The sequence below is a fragment of the Coptis chinensis genome, chromosome 7 (genome assembly GCF_015680905.1).
Source record: "Coptis chinensis isolate HL-2020 chromosome 7, ASM1568090v1, whole genome shotgun sequence".
NCBI classification, from domain to species: Eukaryota; Viridiplantae; Streptophyta; class Magnoliopsida; order Ranunculales; family Ranunculaceae; genus Coptis; species Coptis chinensis.
Window position 1 is genome coordinate 86,060,731 of NC_141462.1, and position 14,616 is coordinate 86,075,346.

Consider the following 14,616-nt stretch of genomic DNA (forward strand, 5'->3'; position numbering starts at 1 on the left):
GAGCATTTAGCTTATAAGAATGTAATATGCAGGGGCTATTAGGTCAGGTTTGAGCTTTCCAGGAAGGTGATTATGGTTACGAAAATGCTACGGAGACAGCTATTGGCTGCTAACTAAATAACAGACCAATGACCAATTTCCACGTCATTACTGTGAAACTGGATACTCTTACCACCGGTTTTCTTCAAAAGGTAGAGAAAAAAGGGCAAAAGAGTAACTCCCCTTCTCCTTTCTCTCTCATCTTTCCGTCACTTTTTCCTTTTCTTCCAAACTCTTCTTCCAACTCTCTTTCCTCCATCAGTTAACTCCTTCCATGACACACATTATAATCTTTAGAAATATTTGAACTGAGAATTGTCGTCTGGTTGTATCAGTTTCGATAGTTTTTTTTAAGGTTAGATCACGATTTTGAACTCTCTCTTTTTTTTTTTCTTTTTTCTTTTGATTTGATTCATGTTTGATGTGTTGGAATTGTGTTTGCATGTGTAATGCAGCTTGAATTTCGTTTTTTTATTGGTTAAATTGGTTATTGAATTGAAGTGGTTTGATTTATTCTGTAGGATTGAAGAGTGAATAATTGAGAATAGTTTTTGTATGTTTTGTTGTGGGAATTGAGAGTAAATTATGGCGCAGAGTAATTGGGAAGCAGATAAGATGTATGTGAACTTAATTACTTATTATGTTGAATTGTTGTTAACTATAGAGGTTTGAATAAGTGTATTGTAACATACAACTAATATCAGTTATGAACAGACAATATAGTTTACGAGGCTTATGGCTGAACTGCTTGTCCATGCAAAATGATCATGTAGTAATAGTATTCCATGAATTGTGTACTTATGGAAGTTGCTATTAGAATGATATTTGAGCATATTAGGGCAAAAGCTTTTGATAATGAAAACCTTGTGTTGGTATGCAGCGATTGATGCTCCTGGAGGGTTTCTCTTTGAGTGGTGGTCTATCTTTTGGAACATTTTTATTGCAAGGACGAACGAGAAACATTATGAGAATGTTGCAGCTTATATAGAGGTACGTGAAATCAGTATCGAGTCATCCATTAGTTTCCAGAGTGTGTCTCTTACTTGATTCATATTTTTTCTATGGAGGGACAGACACAACAACAAATCAAGTCAAGAGAGCACCAACAGCTACAAATGCAGCAATTGCAAATCAAGCAGCAATGTCATGCTCTGCAGCGAAGGGATGGTAATCATCCTTCAATTGGTGGGCCTGGAAATGCTGAAGGAATGATTGGAGGGTATACAGCTAGTGTATTGGCAGCAAAAATGTATGGTGAACACATGAAACTATGGGTAATGGATCTTTAGCTTAAATGGAAAAAGCGCTTGAGAATTGGACCATGTCTCCAATGTATCTCAAGAGATGGTGGTTCAAGTCCACCAAGATCCTTCAATGATTTGTAGAAAGATCGCCTAACTAGCCAAAGCGTGGAGTTAGGGACTGTGCTTCTTGATAGCTCGCGTTGAATTGTAAGTGGTTTTGTTTTCTCTTTAATGCATTTCTTTGCTTGGTAAGAGTTGTAAGTGGTTTTGTTTTCTCTTTAGTGCACTTTTTTGCCTGTTAAGAATTATAAAAACAATATAAGAAAGAAACGAAGACAGCTAAATGTAAACCTCGGCTAGCCAAACACTGAATATAAAATTTCTCTAGCTAACCAAACAATTAGAGCCCATTAGACTTGCATGAAATAAACCTCGGCTCATGCAGTCAAAGGCAAATCAATATTTGAGTAGAATTAACGAGAAATAAAGCCCTGATATCATCAAAGGTCTCAAAATTCTTTTCCTTCAGTTTTTCCTTGTATTTTCAGGTATCATTAGACTGTTATAGAATATAGAAAAGAGGGCAGCAGAAAAAGAAATCCATGCTGCCACTAAATCAGCACCAACAGAAAAATAAACTCATGCTGCCACTAAATTTGGTGTCTCCGCCTCGACAGACAACATAGTATTGTGTATTTTATCCAGCCAATTGTCCAGCTTATCACACAAGGATTTGATCTGGTATCCCAAGAACCCTTGGCTGCACCCAAGAGATATGAACAGTTCCATCTACTTGATCAATTATGCCCTCGATGAGATGAACCTGTGACGAGTTATGTAGCATCTAGCTATTATTCCACATCATTTTCACAATTAATAACTCATAACAACGAATCTATACTATTGCAAAGACAGAAACAGAATGAATCATTACTAAAATTAACAATACACCAAAGACAGTCAATGGGTTAAAAGTAGATCACTTCAGTATCGCTAAGCTAATATACATTTCCACCTTCATTAATGACCAAGGGCCCTCAATGTCAATCAATTTATACACGCAATTAGTTCCAGTCGAACAAATTAGAAATCTTATTTCATGCTTCCTGACGTTCATGACCATATATATGCAGTGTTGCCTTCTTTACTAAGTTTGTAAATAGAAGTAATATGCAGTTGAAACCCTTTCTGAACCCCACCATTCAGCAGGTTCATTCAAAATGTAAACTTCTACCTATCTAATATTTCGTAATAGACTAAAAAGGCTACAGAGAGATTTCCAATTTAACTTTCTGACTTTAGTTGCATATTTAACTCTTTATTCTTTGTCTCCTTCCTGCAAAACAGAAAAATTGAATAAACAGATCAGTCAATTAAACTGCTTTAAGGTCTCACAGAAAAACTAACCTCTCCACTTGCTTCCTCAAGTAGAAATAAAAGCTTACCCATTGACTACTCAAAGGTATTGCTCCATCGTTATTTGTGCTAGGAAAATCATGTGGTGCTTGGCTACATTGTTCTGGTAGAAATAATTGAGGAAAATGATGTTGTCCACTTGCATTGTATAGTTGTCCAGGTTCAAGTAGTTGGCTAGTGAAGAAACCAGGCGAGTAACTAGCAAAAGTACCGTCCTGATATTGTAATCAAAGTTTAGTGTGGACAATACAAGAAATTTATTTGTTCAACTACCGCATAAATTTTTGTCATACCTCATATCCGCTTCTCAATCCAAGTACATTATTATTATCAAATAACTTGTTTGCAGAGCCACCAAAAGTATCATCCTAACATTGTTGCGAATAAGTACACGTATAGTATGGATATTAAACATACTCGCCATAGTAAAAATAATAATAATACCATACTCATGTTTTCCTTAAACTGGTTATTTGTTATGTTGTGTTCATTGCTACAAGTGTCACGACTGGATATATTTTTGTTGGTTGCTTTGTGGTTGCCCGACTTGGGAACTGTAGTTGCTGTAGGAAGAACTTTTTGCTGCAAAACAACAAAAGTTTAATTATTTATAACAGTCTAAAAAGATAAATCAAGAAGAATATTGGCAATGAAGGTACCTTTTTGGTGGTGGATTTTCAATTTTTTTCCGACTCCGATAACAATCTACCTTTCGGTCGTCCCACTCACTTTGCTTGAAGTGGATTTAAGAACTTCACATACCCTGGTTGCACACTTTCGGGCGACTCACTTGGATGAGTTCCAACCAATTCATCCTCAACACTATCTGAGTTATTACTTTCATCTACTAGCTTTCTCTTCAAATCCTGAAGCACACCCAAAACAGTCTTGAACTTTGATTCTGATGATGCCCCTTCCTCAAGAATTTGAATTGTACAAGGATATAATATAGCATATCGTTGAACTGGGTTTGTAGCTTCATTCAAAGTTAAGTGATTCACAACTTTCAACATATTTACGCTTGAAATCTTTTCTCCACCTTGGGAGTATATAGTGAGAAGGAATCTCATCCACAAACTCATTAAGAACATATAAAGCATGCCTACATAAAATCCCTTTGTGCTGAAATAGGCGACAGATACAATAGACATCAGTTTCAGCCTTGATAAAAAGAACTTCATAAGCCTTTGGAGTATACAGTTTTCCATCCTTATCGACAACCCGTTCTTTAATTGCAAATGTTATGATTTGTCCATCCACTCTAAGTTGCGACTTCGAACATGAAGACATGCTATAAACTTCCTCCTGAAACTTTAGAAACATTGCTCTAGTGTAGACATTAGCCATTTGTCTTTCAAAAGCACACCTTGTCTTTAGAAAAGGAGTAGAGTTAAATGAAACAAAATCTGCTTGGCTCTCTTTCTCATATATATCACTCAAGGCTACCTCATATTGATCCACAAATTCCTTCAAAGAAGTTTTTGCATGCACATAACCATCAAAAAATGCATTCATACTTTCACTACGTTGAATGGTAGACATACCTGCAAAAAAAACATCCTTGAGATATATTGGAACCCATTGCATCCTCAGCTTGTATAACGTATCCAACCATACATTCTCTTGAAGTTTGTGTTGTTCAATCATTTTATTCCAAGCGTCTACAAATTCCTTGATCCTCAGAGAATCATAAATTGCATTATTCATTGCCACTTTAATTGCTTCGTATTCAGTTAGGCTTCCTAACTTATCACCAATCTTTTTCATTGTATGCCATAGGCATAAACGATGACAAGCGTTAGGGAAAACATTGACTATAGCTGCTGCCATTGCCTTACTTTGGTCGGATTATAACATTAGGAGAGTGTCCAGAAATTGCATCTAACCAAGCCTTAAACACCCACTCAAATGTCTTAATTGTCTCATCCGCAAGTAACCCACAACCAAACAACACAGACTGACCATGATGGTTCACTCTAACAAATGGAGCAAACTTCAAATCGTACCGATTAGTTAAGTATGTTGTATCAAACGTTATTACATCCCCAAAATAACCATAAGCGGCTCTCGACCTTGCATCAGCCCAGAATACACTTCGTACTCGTCCATCATCATCACGATCTACTCTGAAAAAGAAATTCGGATTTTTCTGTTGCATTCTTGTAAAGTATTTTTGCATTGCTTATGCGTCTCCATCTTTTAGCTTTAGTCTCTTGTACTTGTCAATATAGTTCCTTGCTTCTTTCTGCCCACATGTAACATTTTGATGCCCTCCTGCATCAACTACAATGCTATGATATGATTTGGTTAGCTTTATCCCCGATTCACAATGTAATTCTAATCTTTTCTTGATACCACTATCCATGTGCTTGTGCGATCTAAACATTCGCGCTTTTGAGGGGCTACATGCATGATTATGTTCCAAGTCAAAGCCAATCACCTCCCATATCTCTGAATCCATCAACTTTACTGTCATATGTGCTTTGCAACCAACCCTTGAGTTTGGCCTTTTGTACAAAACTCCTTCCTTTTCAACCTTAAATCCTTCTTTAGAACACGAGAACTGTGTGAATTGCCTTTGATAAGTATTTTTCTTGTTATACGAATTCTTGATTTTTGTACCAAACCCCTTTTGCATAGCGTGACGATTATAAAAGTCTTTAGCATCTTCAAAGCTTGAAAATTTCATACCAAGTGTTGGTTTTAATTCCACACTGCTTATATTGTTCTTTCCGAGAGTAGAATGCAGAACTTCACAATCTTCACCTTCAACATCTTCCATATCTAAATCTTGAAATTTGGTTATTTAGAGAAGGAATGAAGAGCCAGTAGCTGATAAGAAAATGGTGGGAAGAATAAGGAATGCCGAAGGACAGCGGGAAGTGCTGTAGAATCCCGCGCTTTTATTTTGTTTGTTACGATTCCCCTTTATTTTCTATTTTTCCATAATTCACGTTTTTCTTTTTCTTTAATTTACATTTTCGCCCTTTTCATCATTCTTTAAATAACCGGTATCCAGTTTCACAACATCCACGTGGAGATTTCTCATTGGTCTGTCACTTAGGTAACAGCCAGTAGCTGTCCTCGTAGCACAACTCTTATGGTTATAGAAAATTTCCGATTAATAAGAGATTACGATAACACAAATTAGTTTTTGGCGAAATTTTCACTTTTAACCTTGTTAGGGAGGTGATTATAATTGAGATTATATATATATATATAGATAGATGGATCATCAAACGGACGCAGTTGAATCTACATGGCATTGAGTGAACATAATGGTGGAATTGAGTGAGCATAATTGAGAACCACTATTTTGATAAAGTTAAAGTTATGATTATGACTGACCAGTTTTGTTTGTATATCGTCTGTCACATCGTACTCATAACAACAATAATTGAAAGAACACAGTTAAAATAGGTGGGTCACGCTATTGACAACCACTTTTTGGAATTGGCACCTCTTTGACCAATTCAAAGGTACTGATCCCCTCCATTAATCATACAAAAAAACACTTATGGCAAGAAACTGTCGCCAGATCGCACAATCCACGACATCGGGTTACCGCGATATCCCATATCCCACGGAAGGTGGTTGTCTGGGTTATTTTTTTTAATAGCCATTGTAAAAAAAGTTAGCTGCCATGAGATAGTTGTGTTTACTAAAATGGAGTCTTTGTTTGTGTTAATTATCAAAACTTTTCTTCATTAATTTGATCACAAGTTTTTTTCTTATAAAGATATGAAATATATTTTCGCGAATATATATATATATATATATATATATATATATATATATATATATATATATATATATATATATATATATGGATATATATAAGATGGATCATCAAAGTTGAATGAATCTACATGGCATTGAGTGAACATAATGGTGGAATTGAGTGAGCATAATTGAGAACCACTATTTTGATAAAGTTAAAGTTATGATTATGACTGACCAGTTTTGTTTGTATATCGTCTGTCACATCGTACTCACAACAACAATAATTGAAAGAACACAGTTAAAATAGGTGGGTCACGCTATTGACAACCACTTTTTGGAATTGGCACCTCTTTGACCAATTCAAAGGTACTGGTCCCCTCCATTAATCATACAAAAAAACACTTATGGCAAGAAACTGTTGCCAGATCGCACAATCCACGACATCGGGTTGCCGCGATATCCCATATCCCACGGAAGGTGGTTGTCTGGGTTATTTTTTTTTAATAGCCATTGTAAAAAAAAGTTAGCTGCCATGAGATAGTTGTGTTTACTAAAATGGAGTCTTTGTTTGTGTTAATTATCAAAACTTTTCTTCATTAATTTGATCACAAGTTTTTCTTATAGTATATGAAATATATTTGTCGCGAGATAGCAAGATTATGTCTCGATTGTACATTTTTTTTTGTCATGGTTTTGGTCAGTGGTGGAGCTAGGAATTTAAGTGAGGGTGAGCCACCCAATTTAAATGAGGGTGAGTCACCCAGAAACCAAGCATTAAAAAAAAACACACGATTTTTTTTTTTTAACTAAAAATTCAAACCCGATCACAAAATAAGTATATTTTGAACATAAAAAAATCATATAAAATAATTGCAATAAATGTATTATAAAAAAAATAAGAAAAGAAAAAATAATTCAATCTAAACAAGTACTTCTTCATACTTGTCCTCGGTGGCCTTTTTTTTTGTCATCCTTCTTCATCTTTTGGAAGCGTTGCAAGATCAACTCGGTATCAGTGCTATCAAAAACTTTTTTTTCAATTATGTTATTAAACAATTATTCAACCATTCATCCGCCATCCAATTGCGCAGATGATTTTTTATGATATTCATAGTAGAAAATGCCCTCTCAACGGTAGCAGTAGCAACAGGTAAAATCAGTGCCAACTTAATCAACAAATACACAAGTGGGTACACAATGTCTTTCTTTGTCTCAACTATTTTTTTTGGCTAGGCCGCTAATTCTATTTACTTTACCAAACTTAGTATTGAAACTCACATCAATGATATAATTCTCAAATTGATCCGCTAATTCCATCTGATCTATCTCTGAAAAATCATCGAGATAAAGTCGAGTAAAATGGATTAACTTTTGTTTATCGAAAGTAGCAAATGACTCACAAGGATCAAAACATGCCAATTAAAATAAACCACCAATCAATTTAATTGAAATTACACGAATTAAAATAAACCACCAATGATGTTTACAAAATAAAATAATAATCACAAACATATAAAAATCTAAATAATATGGTTTAGGAATCAGTACAAAAAAAATCAAAAAGACGATAAAGAATTAAATACTATAAAGGTCACCTTGTTGTCTCCACAAAACCGCTAGGTGTAAAGGTGTTTGTTTGGGTAGAAGAGTAGAAGACTTAAATTTTAATATAGAGTAATAGAGAATGGAAGAGATAGGAGAAGTAGAGTACGTGAGGGGGGTTTTTTTTTTTGATAAATAGAAGAGGATTTCTTTGTTTGAGTTTATATATGGGTGGGATTTTTAGTTTGAGCAATTGCTATTTTGCTTTTTTGGTACGTCTGTACATCAACTACATCAGTACATGTGCCGATGTGCACCCTTTTATTTGGTTTACTTTCAAAAAGCAAATTAAGTGATAAATATCAAGTATCAAGTACATCAGTACATATGTGCACCCTTTTATTTGGTTTCCTTTCCAAACAAGTTAAGTCATATAAGTAGAGTTGAGAGTACGCCCTTTCCAAACAAGTTAAGTGATATAAGTAGATTTTTTTTTTAATGAAGTTGAGGGTACGCTAGGGTGTACCCTGGGCCCCTTCTGGCTTCGCCACTGGTTTTGGTGTTGTTCTTTGAGTGTATAAAGAAGCTTTAAAGAAGAAAATGAAGTATCCATATGTCGTGTGTGTTTAATACGCAAAATTTTAAAAAAAAAAAAAAAAAAAAAAAAAAACCATAAAAAAAATGTTCCGCGGTAACTCCTTGTCGTGGGATATGGGATATTGCAGCAACTACCTACCATAGGATATGGGATCTCGCGGCAAACCGATATGGTAGAACTATCGAGCATGTGGGGTGTAAAAGGACATATAAGAAATAACCATTATTATTTTACTTTTTGCCAAAGGAGTACCAATCCTATAAAGTGGGGTGCCAATACCGCGCCCCAAAACAGGTACCTCATGTGATGTGCAACTTTTCACAATTAGATTATCTCCCTAAGCTAATCAAAAGGTCATCCCATGGATTCCTCTTGCATCAACTTCACAGGGGTGAAACTATTATTATTGGATTATTTTATATATGTTATTTCTTGTTAATAAGGGGTCATTTGTTTTTGCCTCTTATAATGTCTTGTAAGTTATAATCTCTTATAAGATGTAGACCAGTGATTTTGGATATTTTTTTTTTTATTTGTTTTTTGCCTCTTATAAGAGGTATTCTTTTAGAGTTCTAACTCTATAAGTACCAAATTTAGATCTATTTTAATTCTATAAGTCATATAACTTGAAAAACAACTCAAACAACCCCATCTATATACCCCTAGCTCTATTTCTTTATTCTTATCTTTTCACTATCTTCTTCTTAATTAACTCCATTGCCCTAACCACCATCACCACCATCACCAAGCTATTTAGACCGCCACTACCACCACCGTGCTATTATATTAAGACTAATATCATCACCTCAACTACTACCACCATCATGCTATTAAAACCACTATTACCACCACTGCCGCCGCCATTACCACCACTTTGCTATTAATGTAATTTCGTAAATCAATATTCTAATTATCAAAATTGATTTGAACTTGAAAAATAAATTATACGCTTGTTTCAAATTAATCTATTCAAGTTAAATGTGATGTAAAGTAGGGTTATATTTATCAAATAACCATCTATCGGATGTTGTGCATTTATTTTTTCTATTTTTACAAGTGCTTATATAAGGAACTTAAAATGGAAAACAAACCATTTTATAAGACCCTTTTATAACTTAACCCAAAAAAACAAATAGCCCTTAACTAGCATATAACCCGTGCTTATAGCAGACATTGTTGACAAAATCAACAATGATCTAGTACTCTTGTGCCCAAATAATAAACTGCACATACCCTATAAGTATTTGGATCCGCTATGTCATAACTTGTGAGGAGAAGGCCCACACCGACCTTTTTTATTAGATAGAAAATAAGTAAAGTACGTCTAGCTAGGTTCCAAATAATGGAGGTGGCCCGATCAGAATGATGTTCATAGTGCGTTGACAATTTTAGCAAAATGTGACACCCCGCGTCTATGGTTTCTATGGTCCTACTTGATTAACTCATCCTCAATTCAACATAATAATTCAAATTGGTTCATAATCAGATTCAATCTCCTTTGTCCTCTAATAAATATGATCACTATTACCTTAAGGGCGTATTTGTTTTTTGCCACTTATAAGTATTTACTACTTATATAAGTGTTTACTATTTATATGTTTCCATAAGTCAAGTTTTGTTACTTACACTTTTCGCACTTATAAACAATGTTTTGAAAACTGAACCAATGATCGAACCGATTTTTTGTTAAAATGGTTCAACCAGGTTCACCTATGGTTCGACTCGGTCAGACCGATTGATGTTTATTTAGTAAATTTTTTAATAATTACAATAATAAAATGAATAAATACATATTTTAATTCAATATTAATTAGTATTATATATCAAAATGAATTTCTTATATAAGAAACACAAAGTAGCATGTTGGTTTGGAGTTTGGACTATCTTGCTTAGGTGCTAGGTTCAACAGGTACTAAAGGGAGGGGTTTGTTAGGACATTTATAAGTTTTGGATTAGGCTAATTTTTTGTAGATATAATCTCATAGCTATTTAAAATATTGTCACAAATAATAAAAAAAATAAAAAATTTCTAAACTTGCCAAATATAGTATCAAAAATGGTGAAAATGAACGGTCTACAATTAGCCAAAATTTGTAAATTGTTAACTACAATTTGGCAAGTTTTTTTTTTTTTTTTTTTTTTTGATTATTTGTGACAATGTTTAGAATAGTTAGGAGATCATATCTACAAAAAATTAACCTAATCCAAAACTTATAAATGTCATAACAATTTTGAGTTTGTTTAGGTGATAAAATATGTTCCTAGAACTGCTCCCATAACTAAAGGTGGTCCACCACTTACACTGGAAATAAGTAATAAGCACTTACAAAAACAAAAAAAAAAAACACTCCCTAAGTGATTACAAACAAACACTCCCCAAGTGATTACAAAATTCCTGTATATTTGAGCATATCATGAAAACGGATTCTGTCCATTAAAAATAAATTCGGGATATAGCATATGACCATTTGCAAAAAAGTATGGATCAAGTTTGTTTCGTTGTTCATACTACCCTGATGGATCGTCTACCTTTTGCATTGGGGTTGTATTTATCAATATATATTCATATTGTTCTTCTTTATTGCAGTGGTTCATCTGCTGCATTTTTTGGAAACGAAACAGATAAACTCGCTTTGCTCGCATTCAAGGATGGGATAACTCGGGATCCACTTCGAGTGATGAGCTCTTGGAATGACTCTCTTCATTTCTGCGGGTGGACAGGAGTCACGTGCAGTCTCTTTGATCAAAGAGTGGTAGTTTTAAGCTTAGTGAACCAGGAGTTGGTTGGGTCTTTGTCACCTTCACTAGGCAATCTTAGCTTCCTCACAGGAATCAATCTGAGGAACAACGGCTTCAACGGGAGAATACCCGAAGAAGTTGGTCGCTTAACAAGATTACAGTATCTCAATCTTACCCACAATTCCTTCCAAGGTGCAATTCCTGTAAATCTGACACAATGCTTAGACCTTAGATTTCTGGATGTTGCTTACAATGAGTTAAAAGGAGACATACCATACCAGCTTAGTTATCTCAAGAATCTTGTCTCCTTTCGTATCGGCGCTAACAATCTTACAGGAGTTATCCCACCTTGGATAGGAAATTATTCATCCCTCGTTATACTTTCACTTGCATTAAATAGTTTCCATGGGACCATACCAGAAGCCTTAGGTCGACTATCGCAGTTGGAATTTTTCACAATTTTCGAGAATATGTTGTCCGGTGTCCTTCCTCCCTCTCTGTATAATTTATCATCTATATATTACTTCTCTGTTACAACGAACCAACTGCATGGTCGCCTTCCACCAAATGTAGGCCTCACACTTCCTAATCTCAAGATATTTGCTGGGGGTGCAAACAATTTCCAAGGACTGATTCCTGATTCATTGTCAAATTCATCAGGACTTCAAATACTTGATTTTGGTGAGAACGAGCTCATTGGGTCGGTGCCAGTAAACTTGGGAAGGTTACAAGATCTAATAAGACTAAACTTTGGCGTTAACCGACTTGGATCTGACCACGGCGATGACTTGAGCAGTGTCATCACTTCATTGGTTAATTGTAGTGGTCTAGAGATGTTGGGTCTGGAGAACAATCGCCTCAGAGGCAAACTACCAAACTCCATAGCCAATCTGTCGCGTCACTTAAACATATTGACAATAGGTGGGAACCTTATAGATGGAAGCATTCCAACAGGGATTGAGAATCTTGTCAATGTGAGCCATTTAGGCTTGGAAAATAATTTCTTCAATGGTAGCATTCCGTTTGGCATTGGGAAGCTTCAAAAGTTAGAGATAATGCACTTCAACGGAAACAGGTTCACGGGACTTATACCGTCCTCTCTTGGTAACTTGACTCTACTGAACTCTCTCTATATTCAGGAAAACAGGCTGGAGGGAACTATACCCCCAAGTCTAGGATACTGTCAAAAACTGCTAGTTTTGAACATCTCTCAGAATAATCTCACTGGTACCATACCAAAAGAGGTACTTAGTCTTTCTTCCCTTTCGATTTCTTTCTCTGTTTCCCATAACTCTTTAAGTGGTTATTTACCGTTGGAAGTGGGTAATTTAATTAATCTTGGAGAGTTGGAAATATCAGAGAACAAACTGTCCGGTGAAGTTCCAGTCACACTAGCCAATTGTCGTAGCTTAGAACGCCTAAAAATGGGGGGTAACTTATTTCAAGGAACCATCCCCATGTCACTAAGAGACTTGAGAGGCATCCAAATCATAGATCTTTCACATAATAATATTTCCGGGCAGATTCCTGAGTTTCTAGGGAACATTTTATCTCTAACGTACCTCGATCTTTCCTTCAATGATTTGGAGGGTGAAGTGCCAAAACAAGGAGTCTTCACAAATGCAAGTGCAGTTATGGTGCGTGGAAACAGGAAGCTTTGTGGCGGCTCCACAGAACTAAGTTTGCCTTTGTGCGCTAAACAAGCACCTACGTCTGGAAATTTTCTTTCTTGGAGAAAATTCACTTGTTTAACAATTGGGATTATACTTCTACTGCTTTTGTCTTTCTTTGCCACACTTTATTGGATAAGAAATTTGAGAAAGAGAAGCGGTGCTACAGCTAAATCTTCTGAAAACTGGCATTCTGGTGCTTCATACTCGGATATTTTTAAAGCGACGAATGGGTTTTCATCAAATTGCTTGCTCGGTGAGGGGAGTTTTGGTTCGGTGTACAAAGGAGTTCTCAGTGATGAAGTGACAACTTTTGCCATAAAGGTTCTGAACCTTCAGAAACAAGGAGCTTACAAATGTTTCATAGCAGAATGTGATGCCCTGAAAAACATCCGACACCGTAATCTCATCAAGGTTATTACTGTCTGCTCTAGCCTGGACTTCAAAGGGAATGATTTCAAAGCGCTAGTTTTTGAGTTCATGTCAAACGGAAGCCTTGAAGATTGGTTGCATCCACACGCTAATGGCTGGAAACAGTTCAAGAGTTTAAGTTTTATCCAGAGAATAAGCATAGCGATGGACGTTGCTTTTGGATTGGAATATCTTCATTGCTTATGTGAAACCACTATTGTTCATTGTGATCTAAAGCCAAGTAATATTCTGCTTGATGAAGACATGATTGCTCATGTTGGGGACTTCGGGTTAGCAAGGATCCTCCTCGAAACAAGTAGTGATATACCAAAAAGTTGGACAAAGTCAGCCGGTTTGAAGGGATCTATTGGCTATATTCCTCCAGGTATGTTCATTGAAAACTGTTTACTATTTAAGTAATCCAACCTAGTATTCTGAAAACCATGTAGATATGGTGATTTGTTTTCTCCTGACCAAGTATAACTTTATGTACTCGCTTAATATTCTAATGATAGTAAGAGACTGCAGAGTATGGCATGGATGGACAAGTTTCTACACATGGGGACATCTACAGTTACGGGATTCTCTTGCTGGAAATGTTCACAGGAAAGAGACCAACTGGCGAAATGTTCAAAGACGGTCTATGCCTTCGTGATTTTGTTATGGGGGCATTGCCCAATCGAGTTATGGAGATCGTCGATCCTTTGTTGCTCAACGAAATAGAATCCAGAACCGAAGAATGCTTGGTTTCGGTTATTAGGATTGGTCTCTCATGTTGTGCTCCATTGCCAAAAGATCGCATGGCAGCGAGTGATGCTGTCAGCAAAATGAATGCTATAAGAAACTCTGTATCTTCTGGTCTCTAACATCACTGGAGTGTGTTGTGTTATATAATACTTATATTCGTATTTCAAACCTTTGACAACTGAACTGTACTTCAAACCTTTGTAAAATGACTGAATATTCACTCCCTATATCTAACGTATTACCACGTTACGCATAAATGGTTGCAATTTTGCCCTAATATACAGGTCCTATGGTGATTTCCTTGAAAACTGGGATTATCGAACAGTGGAGGGCAGACTACTAAAGTAACAAACGAAAAACAGAAAGTAACTAATCAAGAGACATTACTCAGAATGTCAACTTTCTTTTTTCATGTTACTTTGTCAGATACATCTTTCATTTGCTCAAGGATCCTTGTAGCCAGAAGCTTCCATTTAATATGATCTGG

General features: G+C 35.7%; 1 protein-coding gene, 1 long non-coding RNA gene and 1 pseudogene across 5 annotated transcripts; 2 read left to right on the top strand and 1 right to left on the bottom strand.

Moving 5' to 3' along the window:
- Positions 1-244: 244 nt before the first annotated feature.
- Positions 245-1,241, top strand: LOC147489582 (uncharacterized). The gene is made up of 4 exons (XR_015200788.1): positions 245-394; positions 561-656; positions 920-1,029; positions 1,113-1,241. It is a non-coding gene; the product is annotated as an uncharacterized LOC147489582 (long non-coding RNA).
- A 435-nt stretch (positions 1,242-1,676) lies between these two features.
- Positions 1,677-5,832, bottom strand: LOC147489583 (protein FAR1-RELATED SEQUENCE 6 pseudogene; annotated as a pseudogene). Its single transcript, XR_015200786.1, has 5 exons — positions 3,359-5,832; positions 3,144-3,281; positions 2,993-3,067; positions 2,729-2,914; positions 1,677-2,619 (listed from the first exon to the last, which is right to left on the bottom strand). The product of XR_015200786.1 is annotated as a protein FAR1-RELATED SEQUENCE 6 pseudogene (transcript).
- Positions 5,833-10,862: 5,030 nt separating this feature from the next.
- Positions 10,863-14,386, top strand: LOC147489584 (uncharacterized). 3 transcript variants are annotated; one of them, XM_086570026.1, is made up of 3 exons: positions 10,863-11,040; positions 11,150-13,767; positions 13,911-14,386. In XM_086570026.1, the coding sequence occupies exons 2-3, from the start codon at positions 11,241-11,243 to the stop codon at positions 14,246-14,248; spliced, it is 2,865 nt and encodes a 954-aa protein (XP_086426152.1). In that variant the 5' UTR covers positions 10,863-11,040; positions 11,150-11,240; the 3' UTR covers positions 14,249-14,386. The 3 variants fall into 3 exon arrangements, with proteins under 3 accessions (XP_086426152.1, XP_086426153.1, XP_086426151.1); XM_086570027.1 differs by having other exon boundaries at positions 10,897-13,767; positions 13,898-14,386; XM_086570025.1 differs by having other exon boundaries at positions 10,899-13,767.
- Positions 14,387-14,616: the final 230 nt, after the last annotated feature.

Bases quoted from the DNA above. Each gene is read 5' to 3' on its own strand.
- LOC147489584 (XM_086570025.1), top strand. From the start codon at position 11,043: ATGGATCAAGTTTGTTTCGTTGTTCATACTACCCTGATGGATCGTCTA. The intron at 13,768-13,910 runs GTATGTTCATTG...AAGAGACTGCAG, and splicing joins TATTGGCTATATTCCTCCAG to AGTATGGCATGGATGGACAA.